Source organism: Triticum dicoccoides, chromosome 3B (assembly GCF_002162155.2).
Source record: "Triticum dicoccoides isolate Atlit2015 ecotype Zavitan chromosome 3B, WEW_v2.0, whole genome shotgun sequence".
NCBI classification, from domain to species: domain Eukaryota; kingdom Viridiplantae; phylum Streptophyta; class Magnoliopsida; order Poales; family Poaceae; genus Triticum; species Triticum dicoccoides.
The window spans coordinates 758,656,054-758,676,890 of record NC_041385.1 but is presented as its reverse complement, the minus strand read 5'-3'; the positions used below and the strand labels follow the sequence as shown (position 1 = coordinate 758,676,890).

The following is a 20,837-nucleotide window of genomic DNA, read 5'->3' as shown; positions in this document are numbered from 1 at the left end:
GTCAACATGTCACGTATACATGACCGGCGCGTCCAGCCTAGAGATATGCGGCATAGAAAATAGTTAGGTTGGTAGGGTATTGTGTTTATCTCACTCTTATCTTTATCTCCTTTCTTGATCTACAAGATTGTAATCTCAACCACATGTATGCGTTATCATGGGAGGTGCGCCCCATCTATTTAACACGAGCCCGTCGGCCTGAGCTAGGCAAGACGTTTCGCTAGTTCGCACATGGTGATCAGAACCCCTTCTCTTCCCATCTACTGAGATCCCATCTACCCCGAGCCTAGCCATGTCTTCCTCCTCTGGCTCCTCCCAGCCTACCCTCAATGGTCAGATCATCGAGAAGCTAACACGCACGAACTACGTGTTGTGGCGCACGCAGGTCTCTCCCCATCTGCGTGGCGCCGATGTCTTCGGCTATGTCGACGGCACCACGCCGGAGCCAGCCAGGCTTCTTGTCACCAAGGATATGGATGGCAAAGAAAGCTCTGTGCCCAACCCTCTCCACCCAATCTGGGTCCGGGAGGATCAGCAGGTGTTGGGCTATTTGCTCAGCAACCTGTCCAAGGAGGTGCTCGTCACGGTGACCACATTCACCACGGCGCACGCGCTCGGGACTACGTTGGCAGTCATGTTCTCCTCACAGTCCATGAGTCGCGTGAACAACATCCGGACGACGCTCATCAATGCGCAGAAGGGCAACCATACGGTTGCCGCCTACTTCGCCTCCCTCCGTGGCCTCGCCGACGAGCTTGCAGCTGCGGGGAAGGCCATCCAGGACGACGAGCTCATCTCCTACATCATCCACGGGCTGGAGGTCGACTACCAGCCCCTCGTCTCCGCCCTCGACGCACGCGTCACGCCGGTCTCCCTCGAAAACTCTATGCCATGCTGAGCAACTCCGACCAGCGCATGGCCCAGTTCAACATCTCGGGCGGCGGTTTCCGCTCCACTGCCAACACCGCGGTGCACGGCCGTGGTGGTAGCTCCCGCGCCCGTGGCTCTTCCCGCAACAAGGGGAAGTCTGGAGGACATGGTGGTGGCGGCAACAACGGCGGCGGTGGCTCCAACGGATGATCTGGTGCATCCAAAGGTCGCCGTGGTGGCGGCTCCAACCAATCCCGACCAGAGATGCCACGCTGCCGGATTTGTGGTAAGCCAGGGCACACCGCGAGGAGCTGTTGGTACCATTAGAGCAACTCTAGCAGACCCCGCAAAACGCCCGGTCCGCAAAAATTCGGGCGAGTATGCGGGCTCGGCCCAATTTTCCGGCCAGAACAGAGCCCGCATACTCGCCCAACCCGCAAATTTTTTTGCCGCAGCCTGCAAACCGCACGACCCCAGCAGTATAACTGCGGTTCCGCGACCCTTTTCCGGGTCCAAACCCTATCCCTCCGCCGTCACGAGCCACCCGATTTCCCTTTCCCCTCTCGCAATTTCTCGCCGCCGGCGATCACCCGCCCTGCCTCCAGCCGCCATGTGGGGGCGAATGTGGAGCTCCGAACGCGGCTCCGACAGTAGATCCGGCCGTGAGCGCGACCCGGAGCGCGAGCGGCGCGTCCGGTCGGACGGCGCGTGGAAGCGCGGCGCCCGGAGGTGGACCAACCGCGGGATGTCGCCGCCGCCGAGCTTCAACCGTCGCGAGACGGAGGAGTACGACCGCCGTAACGCGTCCTTCTCCTCCGCGAGATCTTCCTATGCCGGATCCTCCTCGTCCTCCGGCGCGGGATTCCTCCCCGTGAAGAGGGAGTGGTCGGGCGACGAGGAGGAGCCGGAGCCGCCGGTGCCATTCTCCTTCGTCCCGGTGAAGGAGGAGCCCGAGGAGCCCGCTCCACTCGGCCGCCGCGGAGTCGTCGGGCCCGAGACTACATCGCGGATTTCGACGCCGCCATCGCCGAGTGGAGCGTGCGCGAGGAGGCGGAGCGCCGGCGCCACGCCGAGGAGCTCGAAGCCCTCCAGTGGCAGCAGGCGGTCGCCGCCAACGTTGCCGCCAACGAGAAGGCTGAGGAGTGGCGCCGCATCCGCGCGGAGCAGGCGGCGAAGTACATCGGCCTATGCAGCTCCGGCGAGGAGATTGAGCGTCGCTCGGCCTCCACGGCGTTGTCCATTTTGTCGCGACCTCGCCGTCGTCAGATCTGACCCCTCTACTACTAGTTAACGTAGCATGTAGCATGATCTATGCTTAGTTTGTTGATCCTGTAGTATGTATGAACTGTGTAGTATGTGATGTGATGAACTATGTTTGCGCAATTTCTCCCGCGAAAGTGTTTTTTCAAATTATGCAGGTTTAGATGCGGTATCTGATCGGCGGCGCATGTTTTCGACCCGTAAACGCGATCTTCGTGAAACCGCAAACGCGTTTTGCGGGTCGAATTTTGCGGGGTCTGCTAGAGTTGGTCTAACAAAGATGACGATTATTCTCAAGACGGAGACAAGGTGGCTACCGTGGCTGATGGCTCCTATGGAGTTGATATAGATTGGTATGTTGATAGCGGTGCCATTAATCACATCACCAATGAACATGAGAAAGTCACAATGATGGAGAAGTACCGTGGCAAAGATCATATCCACATGGTAAGTGGAGAGGGTATGCAGATTTGTCATTGGTCAATCAACTTTTCATACCCCTCATCGTAAAATTCATCTTAAGAGAATCTTGCATGTTCCTACGGCTGCTAAAAATCTTCTCTCCGTTCATAGAATTTCCATTGATAATCATGTCTTCCTCGAATTTCATTCCTACTTCTTTTTTATCAAGGACCAGGAAACGAAGAAAGTACTCTATCGAGGTAGATGTGTTTGAGGGCTTTACCCGTTGATTCCGGAGCTTAGGAGATTCAATAAACAAGCCAATGATGTTGTCATAGTCTCATCAACATGGAGGCACGATCAATTAAGACATGCTTCTTTTTCTCTAGTTGAAAGATTGCTTAGGAAAAATAAGCTCCCATTTGTTGGTGAGCGCAATATCAAAACTATTTGTGATTCTTGTCCGTGTGCTAAAAGTCATCAATTATCTTATTTAATATCTACTAGTGTCTCTACCAAACCACTTCAATTAATTTTCTCTGATGTGTGGTGTCCTGCCCCTACATCCGTTGGTAGACATGATTATTATGTGAGCTTCATAGATGATTATAGCAAATTTGTGTGGATTTATCTTCTCAAAAAGAGATCCGATGTTTTCAAGTTTTTCAGAACTTTCAAGCCCTGGTTGAGCGCAAATTTTCTAGTAAAATCATTGCAGTGCGATCTGATTGGGGAGGGGAGTATGAAAAATTAAACTCCTTCTTCCAAACACTTGGCATATCACACCATGTTTCGTGTCCTCACGCTCATCAACAGAATGGCTCTGCTGAACGCAAGCATAGACACATAGTCGAAGTTGGGCTAGCCCTCTTGGCAGGGGCATCCATGCCTCTCAAGTTTTGGGATGAGGCTTTTGTCACCACTGTTCATATCATCAATATGCTTCCTAGTTGAGTCATCGACAATGAAACTCCGGTGGAAAGACTCCTCCACACAAAACCAGACTACAAAACCCTTCGTGTTTTTGGGTCTGCTTGTTGGCCCAATCTTGGTCCATACAATAATCGCAAACTCATGCTCCGTTCTAAGCAATGTGTCTTCCTAGGGTATAGTCCTCAACACAAAGGTGTGAAGTGCCTACATGTATCCACTGGTCGCGTCTATATATCTCGTGACGTCGTTTTTGATGAAACGAAATTCCCATTCACTGATCTGCATCCAAACGCCGGTGCTCTCCTTTGAGAAGAAAGTGTTCTCCTACCCTCTCATCTCACCAGCATTAATCAAGGGGGCCAAATTGTGATGATCAATCATTGACTAATCCTACTACTAATGGATGTCCGTGAGTGTTCTGATGATGCTACAGGAGAAAACAACAAAGAAAATGATGAAACTGGTGAAAAACGTGCCAACAGACTCATATTTTATGTGCCCGAATCTGGGAGGCAAATCCTCCTCGGGATCTGTTCTGCAGCAGCAGCACGCCAATCCTCCTCGGGAACCTTGGCGGCAGGTGCGCCAGCAACAGCGCCCGCTAACCGTGTCGCTGTCTCCAGCCCAGCGCGCGACACGCGGCCTTCCTCTAGCGGTGGCGGCCCGTGTCCTTCCATGCGCCAATCTTCGCTCGACACGCGGCAACGCGCCACTCACTTGGACGGAGCGCGGTTCCGCGACCAGCTGCTCTACTACAAGCGGCGCGACCCGGTTCGCCCAACTGGCGCAGGGGCCCAGGGCTGACGCACGATCCGGCGCGTTCTCCAGCGCGCCCACGCGCTCGACGGGCGCACGATCCGGCGCGACCACGCGCCCGATCGGCGTACGGCTCGAGGCGGATATGCCATCATCAGCCAATGATGAGACCCCCTCGCCGAGATCTTCCGCGCCAACTGGATATGCTGCGCCAGCACAAGCTGCCACAGAATATCCACCTGTAGCAGATTCCGCTTCAGGAGCCCTGTTCCAGGATCCTCTGCTGATGTTGATCCGGCTGTTGCATCGTCACGCCGTACAAGACTACAACATGGGGTAATACATCCTGTTAATTGTAAACACATAACCAAATATGGTATGGTTTGTTCTACAGGTGAACCAGGTGAACCACATACACTTGAGGAGGCACTTGGTGATGAAAAGTGGAAGAAAGCCATGAATTAAGAATACATGGCACTTAAGAAAAATAAAACTTGACACTTGGTTCCTCCACAACAAGGTAAAAATTTAACTGATTTCAAGTGGGTATTCAGAATCAAAAGGAAATCTGATGGAACCATTGATCACTACAAAGCTAGGCTTGTTGCAAAGGCTTTTAAACAACGGTATGGCATAGACTATGAGGACACCTTTAGTCCAGTTGTTAAAGCTGCCACCATCCGTCTTGTTTTGTCTATTGTTGTTTTGAGGGAATGGAGTCTCAGACAGCTTGATGTACAGAACGTGTTTCTTATGGTGTTCTGGAAGAGGAGATACATATGAAACAACCTCCTGGATTTGAAAATAAAAGTGCTCCCTCTTATGTCTGCAAATTGGACAAGGCACTTTATGGATTGAAACAGGCGCATGGTACTCCCGTCTCTGTCACGAAATGCAAACACTTGGTTTTGTTTCTTCAAAATCTGACACCTCTCTATTGATCTGCAACAAGTCCAACAGATGCATATTTTTTCTAATATATGTTGATGATATCATTGTAACGAGCTCATCTGATGAAGCCATCACATGACTCTTGAAAGATTTGAGTGCAGATTTTGCCTTGAAGGACCTTGGAGACTTGCATTATTTTTTTGGGATATTGAAGTAAAGAGACACAAAGATGGACTTCATCTCTCTCAAGAAAAGTATGCAACTGACTTGGTAAGAAAGGCTGGCTTGCACAGCTGTAAACCTACACCTACTCCACTATCCAGCTCAGAAAAATTATCTCTCACAGAAGGAAGCCTCTTGAATCAAGAGGACAACACCAAATACTGGAGTTTGGTAGGAGCACTTCAATGTCTCACTCTCACCAGACATGATATTTCTTTTGCTGTTAACAAAGTATGTCAGTTCGTTCATGCACCTACAACTGTCCATTTGACTGCTGCCAAACAGATAGTTAGATATGTCAAAAATACATTAAGCACGGGTCTAAACTTCAGCAAATCATCTTCTACTCTTGTCGATGCTTTCTCTAATTCTGATTGGGCAGGATGTCTTGAGGATAGATGCTCAACTGGTGGTTTTGCTATTTTTTTTGGACCTAACTTGATATCATGGTGTGCTTGAAAACGAGCCACGGTTTTTAGGTCTAGTACTGAGGCAGTGTATAAGGCTTTGGCAAATGCCACAGCTGAAATTATATGGGTACAGTCCATGCTAAAGGAGCTTGGTATAATGAGTAAACAAGCTCCATGTCTGTGATGTGATAACCTTGGTACCACCTATCAAGAGCATTGAGATAGATTTTCACTTTGTTAGAGAGAGAGTTGCTCAAAAGCAACTTGATATTCGTTTTGTGCATTCCAGAGATCAAATTGCAGATGGATTCACAAAGGCACTGCCTATCAAGAGCTTTGAGAACTTCAAGTATAATCTCAACTTAATGAAATTGTGATTAAGAGAGGGTGTTAAACATGTCAACATGTCACGTATACATGACGGGCGCATCCAGCCTAGAGATATGCGGCATAGGAGATAGTTAGGTTGTTAGGGTGTTGTGTTTATCTCATGTAACCTCTTATATCTATCTCCTTTCTTGATCTACAAGATTGTAATCTCAACCACAGGTATGCGCTATCACGGGAGGTGCGCCCCATCTATTTAACACGAACCCATCGGCCTGAGCTAGGCAAGACGTTCCGCTAGTTCGCACATTCTGTGGTTCTATATGGGAGGCGAGAAACACTCTTCGACAGTACTCAATTGTTATTGCGGACAACTACCCTCTAATGATATAGATGTCACCTTCCGTGCACGACGCCGATGGCATGCCGTTCATAAGAAACATTCGATGATGGTTGGTGTGACTCACATGAAAAGCTTTGCTTAAAACTTTACTCCTTAACTGGATACATTTCTCACTCATGTCGCTTAACTTTTTCTTTTTTTTACTGCTGGCGCAGGAAATGGGCTGCAAGTGCTGCAGTAGTACCACTAGTAGTCTAGTACCACTGCTAGTATCTGCTCCCTCCGTTCGGAATTACTTGTCACAAAAATGGATGTATCTACAACTAAAATACATCTAGATACATTCATTTTTTGGACGAGTAATTCCGAACGGAGGGAGTAATGCAGTAAAAAGCTTCAACTTCTGATTCAACATACTGGTTCAGGTAGTAATAAACTAACAACAACTGGTGAAAATATGAATGGATCCTCAGTGGTTGTAGAGCAATTTGAATGGGCAATGGAAGCGTGAGTGCAAGACGCAGCTAAACTCTTCTGATGGTTGCCATTTTACAACTCAGCAGAGGAATATAAAGTACCAGCGGGCTCCAATTATCACGATCTGCGCCAGGGGACCGGTATTCTGCCTGAAAATAACGGCGATCCAGGATCCTTGAAATGGTTGGGCACAAAACTCTAGCCTCTGGAAAATGAGAACAAAATAGCGCCAATGTACTGTGACCTTATTGGCAAAGGCAGAGAAGATATCTGCAGCTGCAACGTTTTGAGATCACAGGAATGTGTCAGGTTTCATGTTGCAGAAAGGCGACTTCAGCCGAGACGTGAACTCGGTTCTGCATTCTACGGGTGGGGGATTCGACCATATGGGCGAGAAGATAGCGCTTTCTTGGACGGATGAAGAGGAGGCAAATTTTAAGGCTGTAATGCAAATCAAAGCGTCATTTTTGGGAATGAGGTTTTGGAACCGTCTCCACTCATCCTTCCGCTGGAAGCGAAGGAAAGAACTTGTGAGTTATCTTTCCCTAATCTTTCCCTTAATAATAAAGTACGGATTGACTCCGTGCGTTTACCGTCACAATACGCTTCTTCCCGTGATTTTACGCTTTCAGTTTAAATTTAAAACAATATTCGAGGTGATACTAATCTATCTATATAACCTGCATGTAAGACAAGCCTACAGGCCCAAAGCGTGTAGCCTTTTTTCTCTCGCATGGCCGCCGGCCCACCTACACTAGGAGGTGATAAAATATTAGCGCGTGTTTTGTCTGTACGAAGGATCGACTTTACGACCTCTCCTGCAATATATTGGGCTACAACCAACCGAACAAGTTTGTTTTTGTGTCTTAGTACCACCTCGCTCCAATAGATTCAATAGTACCAGTTTAAATACGTGTGTGTGCAGCTTGCACCAACGTGGAAGCCGGGGATTTGTGGGCAAGCTTGATTGTAATTAAAGGAAGATGATTGTGGGCTGGTCATTAAAGGAAGAGGAAATTGTGTGGGGACACGCTGCATCATAAAAACATGATTGCAAGCTCTACTTGGTATTTAGAAGAGGAGATTGTGGGTAAGACAGCGTTCTATGGCTCGAGTGGCTCGAGCTGCACTTCGTGCCCGGGGTAAAAGGACGGCGTCGGGAGCGGCAACACTTTCCATGCATGCGGCATCAAGATTGGCAAAGAACATGCCTGCCTCACACGGGCTCCACCACCGGCTGCTCTTCTCATATCATGCATGGTTGAATGACAGGTGTGGTTTGTGTTTCAGTGTTTGGTCGAGCTATTAGTTTGTGCTTGCAATTTTTTTCGTGTTTTTTCAGTCGTATATGCTTTACTGGTTTCCTTTTTTTTTCTATTCATGAGTTTTAAAGGGGACTTACGTCGGTATTATTGTATTAGTGTAAATATTTTTTTCAATTTTTTTGAAATCGTATTAGTGTAAATACTAGCGTGTAAGATAAGATAGAAGGCATGCTTTTCCGACTGAGCAGCATCACCATCGATCCGTGCTTCGATTATTTGCCACCATGACTGACCTGGGATTCGGCCGGTTGGAAGTTCTTGCGGGCGTGATGCTTTTTTTTGGAGAAAACGAGGTAATGGAGAATCGGTGAATTGCGCGTCTATTGAGGACAGTTCACTTGAGTTTTGATCTCCCATTGCAACGCACGGGAAATTTTCCAATATAAAATAATGTTCACAATTTTTAAAATTGTTTGTAAATAGTAAAATGTTCTTGATTTTTAAAAATATTTCCAAATTCATAAAAATGTTCATGAATGATTGAAGGTATGTAGTTAACGTAATGCTTCTGAACGTTTGTGACTATATACTGGCATGAATTTTGAAGAATTAACTGCTGGGGTGGATTGAAATATTATAGTATGCTTTTTAAAAATACTTTGCTTGAATTTCAGAATAATTCTTTGAATTACCAATTTTTTTGACAACCACAATATTATTTTGAAAATGTGCACATTGCTTCGATTTGTGAAATAATTTAGAAAAAAGAAACAGTTTCATGCATTTGTGAACAAATTTTTAAAATCATGCGATGAGATGTGAACAAAATGGGGTCATCATCATTGGACATTATGGTTTTCTTTCTCCCGTTGCAACGCACGGGCCCTTTTGCTAGTCTCTCCCTAATAATAATAAAGCACGGATTGACTTTGTCGGGTTCACCGTCACAATATGCTTCTTCCCGTGATTTTACGTTTTCAGTTTGAATTTAAAACATATTCGAGGTGGTACTAATTTTTCGTTATATCTGTTTAGCTGCGTCTGGTTTTTTGTTTTCTCGTACTGGGCCTGCATGCATGCTCAATTGCGTCCGTCGTAGGCTGGTTCACCGTCGTTTGAATTGAATGAAATTATAGAAAAAAATGGTGGCGCCGCTGGGATTTGATCCCTGGTCTCCCACGGGCCCTTTTGCTAGGCTCCTACGCTTGCTAATTAGGGCGTATGTAACGTTAAGAATAAAGACAGGCGTACTTGGGCCGAGATAAATGGGCACGGTCGTGATGGACATGTGCGAGTGCTACGGCCCACTGGATGGACAAGGGACCAGGTTGGAAGTTGTTTTCCATATTTTTTTACTTATCAAATAGTCCCACCTTACTATTTTACATTAATTTTTACCAGTTTATATACCTTTTTTAGGTTGTCAGGCATCAAGAAGCTGCTTTGGAAATTAAGCAAAGAAATAAAGAAAGGAAATAGACATTCTTTACATGAGAAATAAAGAAGGAAGATGGTTGTAGAGCCGGCAAGAAAGGTAATATGTATTGAATAAGAAATAAAGAAGGAAGAAAATTGATGGTAATTATCTGGGCGCCATATTAATCGCAGGAGTAATTAGCAGGCCTAGCAAAAAAGGAAAAAAAATAATTGCATGAGAAATAAAGAAGGAAGGAGAAAGAGAGAGGAAGGAAATGGACGGTAATTATATGGGCATCATGATATAAGGAAAGAAAGAGAAAGAAAAACTAATTAACAGGAGGTGCGAGGGAATCAGTGGTAGGTTGCCATGCCATCTTATGAGTAAAAATGGCGTGGCATTTTTTAATCCTCACTAAATTCATGTCATTTTTTTCTTCCATTATGTTTTCCTTGCTCTTATAATCTTTACTGAATTTGCGCCAAATTTGTAGCACATTGAACATGATGTTTGCACATACAATCCTCACTAAATTTATGTCAATTGTTTCTACCGTTCTAACCCAGAGGCATATATACTATTTTTAATATATAAATGGAGGTATAATATTATTGGTCCTCCCATTTCGTATGTCCATGGTGTTTCCTCATACTGAGCTAGGCTATTCTACCAATCGTCTGTCTTGGGCCACTTGACCTCTGCCACGTTCGCCCGCGTAACGTTCGACCAGTAGACAAAACGATGCCCTCCTAACATGTCCGTGCGACCTGACCCAACAAATCAAACCCACCACCCCTTTTAGGAGATGAGGCAAAAAATAGTTGACAATTACTGGAATAAACTCACAACCTCCGGTGTTTTTGGCGTTGATCGTGTTACCCTACAAAAAAGTGTTGATCATTTTAAAATAAAATTGAATTTAGTTTTTGTTTGTATCCTTCACGGATTGATACTAAACTATTATGATGTAAATCCAAGATAGCATAAACATAATGCATAAGTATTTGATTGTGCAGATCTGAGTCATGTGGCCGGGATCTCAAACGCGACCGTTTGTTGTTCTGTCCATGCAGGTGATGCAATTCTTTATTGGTTCCAAGCTTAGGTGGAATGTTCACCGTGTAGTGGACATCATTACCGACAATGATGACGAAGAAAAGAAGTGGTAATAGAGATGGGGGCGCTAGGGGTGATAATTTATTTCTCCCGTTGCAACGCACGGGCACTTTTGCTAGTCTTTCCCTAATAATAAAGCACGGATTGACTTTCTCGGGTTCACCGTCATAATACGCTTCTTCCCGTTAATTTACGCTTTCAATTCGAATTTAAAACGCACAGGGCTGGCCATCGCACGTGGCATCACCCAGCCTCTTTGGTACGTGATCGATACCGTAAAAGTCTATAAGCTTCCAAAAATCAATCAATAGTTTTGATTAGATGCACTTTCGTCAGAAATTATCCGTGTAGAACATGAGTTCGAGTCAAACTTCACCTTCCTCGCCGCCTTTGCTACCCTCCAATAAATATCGGTTCCCAGAAAGAGGCGAGTAGAGGAGAAGCGGACAAGGATGCGTACGCCGAGATCAATCCCAGTGTGAATTTTATCAAACGTCGGTGCCCCTCCTGCCTAGCGGAGCTCTGAGCCGAGCGCGCCGTGCGTGACGGCACCCTTCTTCCCGACCGTCTCGGCACACCACAGGCTGCCTCCGCGTACCTCATGCCTCCTCCTCTCTCTCGACTGCGCTGCCGCCCCGGCTACTCGCGCGCCCGTTGCCTCTTGCTCCTGCGCACCACCGTCAGAGCTTGGTCCGGACGGAGAGGATCAGCCATGGCGAGGTGGCAGTAACCATGGCGTCAGCTGCAGGTCCTAATCAGAGGGGGGAAACAAAGGGAAATCCTACGGGGACTCACGGTGAACCCGACGCGCGAGGTCGGTGAGGTCGGGGAAGCAGCAACGGCAAGGTAATCGACGACGAACGACGATACTCGGACTTGGAGTTGGAGGATGATGGCGAGGGCTTCAGGGTGAATTCGGCCGAGTCCTTGCGTTGGGAAGGAGATCAAGGTTGCGGACCTCCTGGACAAGGTTGTTCGTGGCGGGGAAGCCGGTGGCCGTGTGTGCTGCGCGTCGGTGGCCATGCATGCTCTGCTTGTGCCTGCCTGCACCCAGCCGTGCGTGCGCTGGTCCTCCCGTGGGCTGCAATTTGCACCATGACTCGCTGAGCTTGACCCGTCGGTCCTAGCTCAGCTGCACCGTGGCCCGTGGAGTTCAGCGCCACTGCATCAGCCATCACACGGAACGGCTACTGCTGCTCTTGTGCTCTAATTTTCTTGGATGCTTAAGCAAAACTAATGAAGAGAGAGAGAGAGAGAGAGAGAGTATCGGTGGTTACAGGAGCATAGGAATCAGAGGATAGGATAGGTACATGTGTGGTGGAAAGAAATCAAAGATTTTTAGTGTAAAATATAATTGCTTTCCTATTGCAGCACGGCGCTGGAGCATGGCAGGAGCGGCGCGGCACGGCCCGATGCTGGAGACGGGCTCGGGACGGGGAGAGAGATGAGAGAGATACAGATTTTTGTGACAACTAGCTGTTCGTGCATGTAGTCAGATGGAGACACAGAGAGAGATGAGATGAGATTCTTTTGTCCTATGCTATTGTTCGATGAGATGAGATGGAGCAGGTTGTTTGATGCTGCTTATAAGATGGATCAATGGGGTTGAGAGAGATCAGAGTGAGAAGAGAGTTGTGGTGATTTTTTTAATTTTATGATGATGATCCTCGGTGTTGGTACTGCTACTATTGGAGCTGAACCAGAGGCGCACTATATTGAGTACTTTGCAGATGAAAAAGAGAGAGGAAGATCGTGTTGCATAGTGCTTGCTTATGATGTTTTTCTGACGGTAAATTTGTTCGTTTGTTTGTTACAACAGACGCAAATAAACGGATTTACTGAGTGACTAAAACACAGTTCCGATGTAATTTAATAAGACTATTAATATATTTTGGGTTACCACAAAAGTGAACCGATGATGTAGTGAGGATGTACTCAAGCTGAGCTATGCACCAAATATTAACCCAGATTAGCCTTTTGATCCCAATGCTCATATAAAGTGTTGTTAAGTATTGGCTTGAATCCTTCCTTTTGACGAAGACCCTCAATTCAAGTAATTCAAACCTTCTTAGTTCGTAACATTTGATGCATGAATTCTTGTTCGTACTTTAATTTTGTTTTACTATTTTTAGGGTAATCACTACTTTATTTATTCTTTAGTTCACGACCATTTCGTCCAAAATACGTTGTGGATACGTCGTGGATAGAAAATCGGTATACATTAAACCAAGTTTTTCACAACTTATTAACACAATCTTCGCTCACAAGAATACCAGTCGCTTTGTTTGCCGGTCGCCTCGACCAGATCACCCGGTTCTCATTCACACCAGCAAACAACTCCTTGATCTCTTCTATAAGAGGGCTAAACCTTGAACGGTTTTGATCTCTTGATTGGAAAGCAGGTGCAACACCTTGATTGTTTGTCTTGAGACTAAGTTTTTCAACACCCAATTCCATCGCCAAGTGAACACCTGTTGTAACATTTGAGTGCTAATAAATTACTTTTCTGTTTTCTAAACATTATGTTGCACCCGTTGCAACGCACGGGCATATGTGCTAGTCTTTATCTTTACCTAATAATAAAGAGAATTGGGTTTCTGTCGTCCGTCATGGTTGTTTTGCAAAAACGCCCCTCGGTTTACAGGAAATCAACCCGCAGTCCCTATTTTAGTGGCACACAGAGAAAACGTTTCATTTAAAAAAAAAGCCCCTACACTTTTTAGTATTCAACCCGCGATCCTTTCTTCATCCTATCCAGTAGCACGACCACGCGCGCCGCTGCCCTTTGCCTCCGCCACCACCGCCGTCTGTGCGCGCCTTCCTTTGCGTCCGGCACCACCGCCGTCCGCGCGCGCCTCCCTTTGCCTCCGGCACCACCGCCGCCCTTTGCCTCCGCCAACACCGCCGTCCGCGCGCGCCGCCATTTGCCTCCAGCACCACCGCCGTCAGCGCCGCCGCCCTTTGCCTCCGCCCCCACCGCTGTCCACGCGGCCGCCCTTTGCCTCCGCCCCCACCGCTGTCCACGCGGCCGCCCTTTGCCTCCACCACTGCTCCCGTGCCTCTGATTTGGATCGAAGTCCCGGCAGTAGTGGTGCGGCGGGGGGCGGGGAGAAGGCGAGGGCGGCGGCGGCGGGTGGCGGGGCCTGAAGATGAGGCAGTCCTTCTAGGAGAATGCCGGGGACGGGCAACGCGACGAGGATGGTGCGTCGGAGTTGGAGACTGGAGTGTGCTCCAGCAGCGGGTGGAGGGACTGCGTCACGGTGGTGGGGAGCAATGGGTTCATGTCCATGGCCGGACCACCCTGCCATTAAACTCGAATCGTTGTGTTGGAACATGCCATCCCTCAGCTATGGGAGCCGATGTTGGGGGAGGAGGGAGGCCCTTGCTGGGATTGCATTAGTGTGGTGCGGGTTGAGCTGGAGCTGGCTCCGAGCGATGTTGGTTCAGGATGATGTGTGCGTGCATTGCCAAACAAAGAAGCAGGCATCCAGTAGGAAAAATATTCATCGGAGTTCTCAAGTTGAAGTCAAATTGACCAGCTACGTTTCAAAGGTAACATCTAGATTATACCTAAGATGATAGTTTGATGTGTAGATTGGAAGAAATCGCACACACTAGATGCAGTTGGTATTTTGAAAATAAAGGCAGCAGTTTACATTGAGATCTGGGACTAATTGGTTCATATTTATACATGTTCCCAACTTGAATATTGCAGTCGTTGTCACAAGCTTTGCAATGGTATTGATTTTGGTCAATCTGGATTAAAATCTTTTAAAAGTAGAGCAACCAAGTGCAGAATTTTGTTTCGCATCTATATATCTATTTCCAGATAAAAATTAATGTGGGGCTCATTATATTTCCAGTATGAGATGTGGCTCAATAGTATTTATATCGCCAATGGCAAGCGCACCGAGTTCACTAAAAGCAACAAGCAGGGCAGGGTCAAAGTCATTATATTCACCATGATGCAGATTGCCATCACATTCAGACCCAAAGATCTAGGAACTATGAACTTGATTAAAAGGGCAGGGTCAAAGTCAAGACCCGGGTTAGTGGCGACGATGATGGTGGCCTGCAGGCTATGGGTCTAGCAGCGTTGCAGGCAGTAGTGTGCAGCGTTTTACGGTAGGGCGTGTGACCAGTGATGGAGGGCTCGCGGCGGCTGCAGATGGTGGAGTACTAGACTTGTGGTGGGCACCCATTCATAAGATCTACAACATCATCTTTGGGTCAGTTCTCCATGAAGGCCATCCTGCGATAAAAGGTTGCGCCTTCCTGCTATTTGGGTGACGACGCCGAGCCTGTCGGCCTATGCCCATCGCTCCTGATGTGGTAATGTGGCGGTCGTTGTTGTTTGCCTGCAGAGCCTGTGGAGAGGTGGGACTTGCAGAGTATATGTAGCAGAAAAGATCCAAGTATTGGAGCCAAACAACTGTCTATGCTACCACATCAAGGTGGGTTGATGCAAATAAAGTAAGGACAGGAATATACAGTAGCAGAAAGACCAAGCAGCTTGGTTGCTCTTTCATTGAACTGGATGGAAGCGTGCATGAGTTCTTTGCAGGGAACCAGTCACATTTTGAAAATGAAGCTATATACAACACTGTTTTAGGGATTAATGAACTGTTAGTAGCAGAGTCCTTCCTGATGTGAAAGCTAATACATTTCTATGGTAACCATACATCAGTACCTATGATTAAATAATCTTCTTTTTCTGAAATGATGAAACCCGAAGTATTCTACGTATGTCATGAGCCACTTAATGTGCAACTGAGTGCACACTGTTATCAAAATTTTATTGGTCCAGCTGAGATGTTTCCTTCTGGTATTGCAATTTGTGCGAGGTAATACCCACAGTTTTTGTTGTGATGTTACTATGTCAGAAAATTACATGTCCACTACATCACTTATTTGTTATTCTCTCATGTTCTTGTCTGACCGTTATATTTTTGCTCTGAACTTACTACCCCAGCTTTGGTTTCTCTGGCTTAAACTAATCTGGAAGCAGGGTATCATGTGCCCGCTCACCTGTTGGTGCGGCTGGTGGATACAGAGAGATCAACGATGAGGAGACCCTCGCCGTTCTTCCGATTGCAGCCAGTTGCGGGATGTGATGGCGGAGTTGTTCTGCAACCGCCCAGGGGCCATGGACGATGGAGAACTTCCTAACGCAGTATGCGAGCGGGGACGATGGAGAACTTCCTGGCGCAGTGTGCGCGCGAGTGGGTTTCAGGACAGTTCATGGTAGAAGGTCAAGCTCAGACTGGCGTAAGCTTCCAAATATATATTATGCCTTCGTTTGAGTTGCATCCACAAGCAGCGCTCACTAATTCCAATACACCTTAAATTGAGTTGGATCATTAATGTTGGACCGTGGACATATATCTGTATCCATTGTACTCCGGGTGTTTTCAATTCTGAAATATTTTATGGCAATTTGATTCTGAAATTTTAGCTTGATGTTGAGAAAACGAGCTAATTTTGTGGTGCACTTGGATCCGGTTTTATGCTTACAGTTTCGAGGGGAAACATTTGGGGTTATGATCCAAGTATCTGAAATCAGTTTATCTAAATTGAGTTGTCAACAGTACATCCTCTAAATTAGCTTATCTGAAATCAGTTCGTTTTTATTAATTGTTGCGCAGGGGGCACGATCACCATGGCCAACTTTGAGTCTTTGAGCCCAGCATCAAGTTGGAAAGCTTTATCTAAGATGTGTTTTTTAGCTGTGCCCTTTTATGTCTTAGTTTGGTTTCTGAATTTTCGGGCGACGCTTATGGTTTAAGATCAACACAGCATTTTGCTTCATTTGTGCTTCAAAGAAAGCTGCTGCATAGGGACATTTGATGTGGTGTATTTCAGAGAATCACTTTAGGGTATTGCATTCCATTCAGAAATTTTGACATTCGGACAGTGTGTACAATTGAAAGGAAGAGCTAGATATGAGTTATGTAGGTTCAGCGTTTCAAGTTGTTGACAATTTTTTATGTTTATCCTGGCAGAAAAGTGGAGCAGCTGTGTTAAGAGGTTGATTAATTGAAGGGAATCATCCAAAAGCTGTTACTAGCTTTCATGCATAAAAATTATTTTGGAGGATGCATGTATTGGAGAGATTATGGATTGCCACAAGCTTATGTGTGTCAATGGTAGTTATCTGTGTATTAGAATATGGATACAGGCTTTAGCCTCTTTTGAAATATAAGGTCGGGAGCCAGCCACCTTCTTTGTTTTAAAAAAAAAGAATATGGATACACATGTAACCATAGCTTCATTGCACAACTATTTCAGTGTTTTATGAAGTTTTTATTGCTTAAAATTTTATAGTATTAATTTTCTAGCAATATTTTTTAAGAAAAAGGCTAAACTCTTCCCAAGCAAACAACCAACTATCTGTAGACAAATTCAACATAGTAAAATAGTTAATAAATGTTCACAGTTTTACATATGTTTACACTTTAAAAAAAGTAGACACTTTTGAAAAGGTTCAAAATTCCCAAAAAAGATCCAATTTTTCTTAAAAAATATTTTCATTTTAAAATGTACACAAACTTAAAATAATCAAAATTTCTTTTTCAAAAAAGACATCTGTTCAAAAAAAAGTTCCTAAAAAATGCTCCAATTTCAGTAAAAAACGTTAGCTTTACTTAAAAGTGTCCCAATTTTTGTGAATTTTATTAAGAATAAGAAATTTTGCATTTTCTCAAAAAGTAAAAAATGAAACTGATGGACAACTATTCCATCCAAAACTACTCTTCCATCAGACAAAGAATGCTAAGTTGCTTCTTCATGTCCAAACTTCATCCTATAGAAAGCAATAATCAATGTAACCTTATTATTGATGTTTATTAAAATTGGATATAAAAATGGCGCATAAAGCAGGTTTTGCGGCTTTTTTTCACCCGGTGCAACGCACGGGCATTTGTACTAGTAATAATAATAAAAGCATGCATTGACTCCTTGGGTTCACCGTCACAATAAGCTTTCGCCCAGTCGTAATACGCTTTTACGATTATGTTTTGGTATTAACCAATGTGGTACTAACAAAACAGTTCGTTTTTGTCTCCGTGGTAGCACGATGGCAAACTTGGGCCTGCTTTAGTCCACCGGAGGAGCAGTGACAAAATATAGGCCCATGGGGGACTCGAACTCCAAACCTCGCTGTCATGTATAGACCATGGGTTTGTCCCAAAAAAAATGTATAGATCATGGGTTGTCTAAAAAAAAACTGTATAGATCATGGGAGCCAACTCAGCTATGTTACAGTATGTGATAGGAAACAGGTCGTTTCGCTATAAATAGTCCCACCTCGCTCCTTTCGACCAAGTTCTACCAACTTTTATATGTTTCCGAGTTGAAACCGATAAGCCGCCTGGAGGAGCACGAGGAAAGGAAGGTTTCCTGAGTTATGAAAGAAAGAAAATATAGTCATTCGGTGCCATGAACCACGGAGGAAAGGAATTAAAGGAAGGGAGAGACAAGGCCATGCACCAGAAAAGAAAGGAATTAAAAAAGATGGGAGAGATCTTGCATATGGCATGAATAAGCCAGGAAGGAAAGTAAATATATGGAATGAATAAGCCAGGAAGGAAAAGAATTTTACATGGCCATTGATGGGGGGGTGTGAGAGAATAAATTAAGAAGGCCAGGAATGGAATGGAATTATAGCCATCGGATATATTTGCGCTGGTTACAACAGAATGCAAAAGGCACATAAGTTCTCAAATGATTTCATGTCATCCGAGTTTATGGCTGAGATATTATAACTTAAAAAACATGATAGATTGAATCACATGTATGGCCAAATTATTGCTTCAGGTACTGTACAAAAGTTTCCTAAAAAAAGGTACTGTACAAAGTGAACTTCACGTGCGTGTACACAAAGGGTCGATCAGGACAACACTTGATATTACAGAACCTTGCAACACAACCACTGACATTATCATAGTTCTCAATGCACGCCTGAGGTTACATAACTAACAAAGGAACTACAGATATAATTTACCAAATACTCCCTCCGTTCGGTAATAGATGACTCCAGGGGAGGCGGAATCGTGAACAAATCAATTTTACAATAAGGCCCTTCCGAAATTTGAAATCATTACAATCCAGTACCCAGTTCTCCGTCCGCTCGTCGCGATCCACCGCGCGGAACCTCCGTCCGCCGGCCAGAACCTCGATCTCCCGCCGGCCAGAACCTCGAGCTCCATCCCTAGCACTAGGACCCCGTCGCCGGCGTCAGCTCCTCGAGCTCCCGCACCCAGCACCTCGAGCTCCCCACCTCCGAGTACCTCGAGCTCCGTCTCCGGCAGCAAGATAGCGCCGGTGACTCCAGCACATCGAGCTCCGTCTCCGCCGCTGCCAGGATCAGGCGCCGCGGCTCCATCTTCTGCCTCTGCCAGGCTCAGGCGCCGTGGCTCCATCTTCCGCCGCTGCCAGGCTCAGGCGCCGTGGCTCCATCTCACGCCGCTGCCAGGCTCAGGCGCCGCGATTCCATCTTCCGCCGCTGCCAGGCTCAGGCGCCGCAGCTCCATCTTCCGCCGCGGCTCCATCTTCCTCTCCTCCTTGCTGTAGCGTGGGAAGGTGTCCCTGCATCTCCACGGCAAGGTTCGTGGCCACAGGGGTGCAGCTGCTACCACAGGTTCTTCTATAGATGTTGATCCTCTGAACGATCTGTAGATGTTGATGTTGATGTTGATGCTACCACTGGTTCTTCTGTAGATGCTGATGCTACCACAGGGGTGCAGCTGCTACCACCATCTCCTCTGAAGGATCTTCTCGCGCGCCACCACTGGTTCCTCACGTTTTTCTGTCTCTGTAGATGTTGTTTGAATGACTTGAGTTGTCTGAAGAGAGCCAGTTTCTTCAGGTGCATCAGTGAGATCAACCAAGTTGTCATTGAGGAAGCTTTTAAACTCCTGGAAGTTCTCCTCTGTGGGGCGATAGTGGCCACTGTGAGGCCAAATAGCCTGCCAACAATAAAGTTCAGGTTGTGTCAGCATGTTGCCTGATAAAACTGGTGTAAGAGCTGTTTGCAGATAAGAATTGCATACCTTCAGAGTCCCATTTTGAGCAACCAGTTTCCTAGCAGCAGATGTAGCTCCCCCAGCAAGAAAGCTAGAATGCTGAAATTTACCTTTCTTCTTCTGCAATTTATAAAGGCAAAAAAGATTCATATTACACACTGAACTGACATTTCTACAGTTGATACATTAGGGCTGCCTATACAAAAGCACCAAGTAGGCTACTAGAACGAAAAATAAAACTGAATCTCTTGTGATTATCTCTCAGTCTCTCAGCTCACGTATAACAAATTAGCAAGTGAGGCAACATATTTCAGTCTATCGGTCTTAACATGTGCATGTTTTGAAACAAGTGAGGCATACCAGAAATCATGAAGCAAAGCAATAATCTTAAAAAGTCAGAGGATAAACAAATTAACATGCAATGCAAGAATTTTAATTGCGTACTCCATTTTCAACACATTTCTGTCTTTGTAATAATCCTCAATTATTATTTTCATTCTTTATTTGCACAAACTAAAGTAAAGATAAACTGGATGAATGCCTAATGTTTATCACAGTTTTTGACTCTGCTTTTCAACTTACGTGTCACAGTGAGCTCAGGTTGTGTCATCGCCCCCACTATGATGATGTTTGGTGTTGATCTCAACATGAGTCCTCGGCAAGATGATGATTGGGAACTTGAAGAACCAGAAGAACAAGAAGAACCAGATTTAAATTGGCTTCCTCAAGAAGAACAAGAACAAGATATGAATTGGACTCCTCAAGAAGAACTAGATTTACATTTCATTCCTCAAGAACAAGTACCAGATCTGAATTGGAATCCTCAAGAAGAACAAGTACCAGATCTGAATTGGCTTCCTCAAGAAGAACAAGATATGAATTGGACTCCTCAAGAAGAACAAGAAGAACCAGATTTACATTTCATTCCTCAAGAACAAGTATCAGATCTGAATTGGAATCCTCAAGAAGAACAAGTGCCAGATCTGAATTTGTTTCCTCAAGAAGAAGAAGTACAACTTGAAGGTGCTCAGCATCCAAAAAGCAGAGAACTGACAAATAAGGAGAGATTTGGTGTTTATTTTGCTCTCAAAGTAATCAAGAACAAAGATGGACAAGTAGTGAAAA

At 45.7% G+C, this 20,837-nt stretch overlaps 1 protein-coding gene across 2 annotated transcripts in view; it reads right to left on the bottom strand.

Annotated features, from left to right (window-relative positions):
- Positions 1-18,562: 18,562 nt before the first annotated feature.
- The window catches only part of LOC119278318, a 5,853-nt gene continuing 3,578 nt past the window's right edge, over positions 18,563-20,837 (bottom strand). The window contains exons 5-6 of one of the 2 annotated variants that reach the window (XR_005137695.1): positions 19,740-19,889; positions 18,563-19,655 (exon numbers count right to left, since the gene is read on the bottom strand). Coding sequence is in view for 1 of the 2 variants with exons in the window: in XM_037559681.1 (XP_037415578.1) it covers positions 19,437-19,655; positions 19,740-19,832 (312 nt within the window). In the remaining variant the exon portion in view is untranslated. The remainder of the gene's footprint in view (positions 19,656-19,739; positions 19,890-20,837) is intronic. The other variant, XM_037559681.1, reaches the window with a different exon arrangement.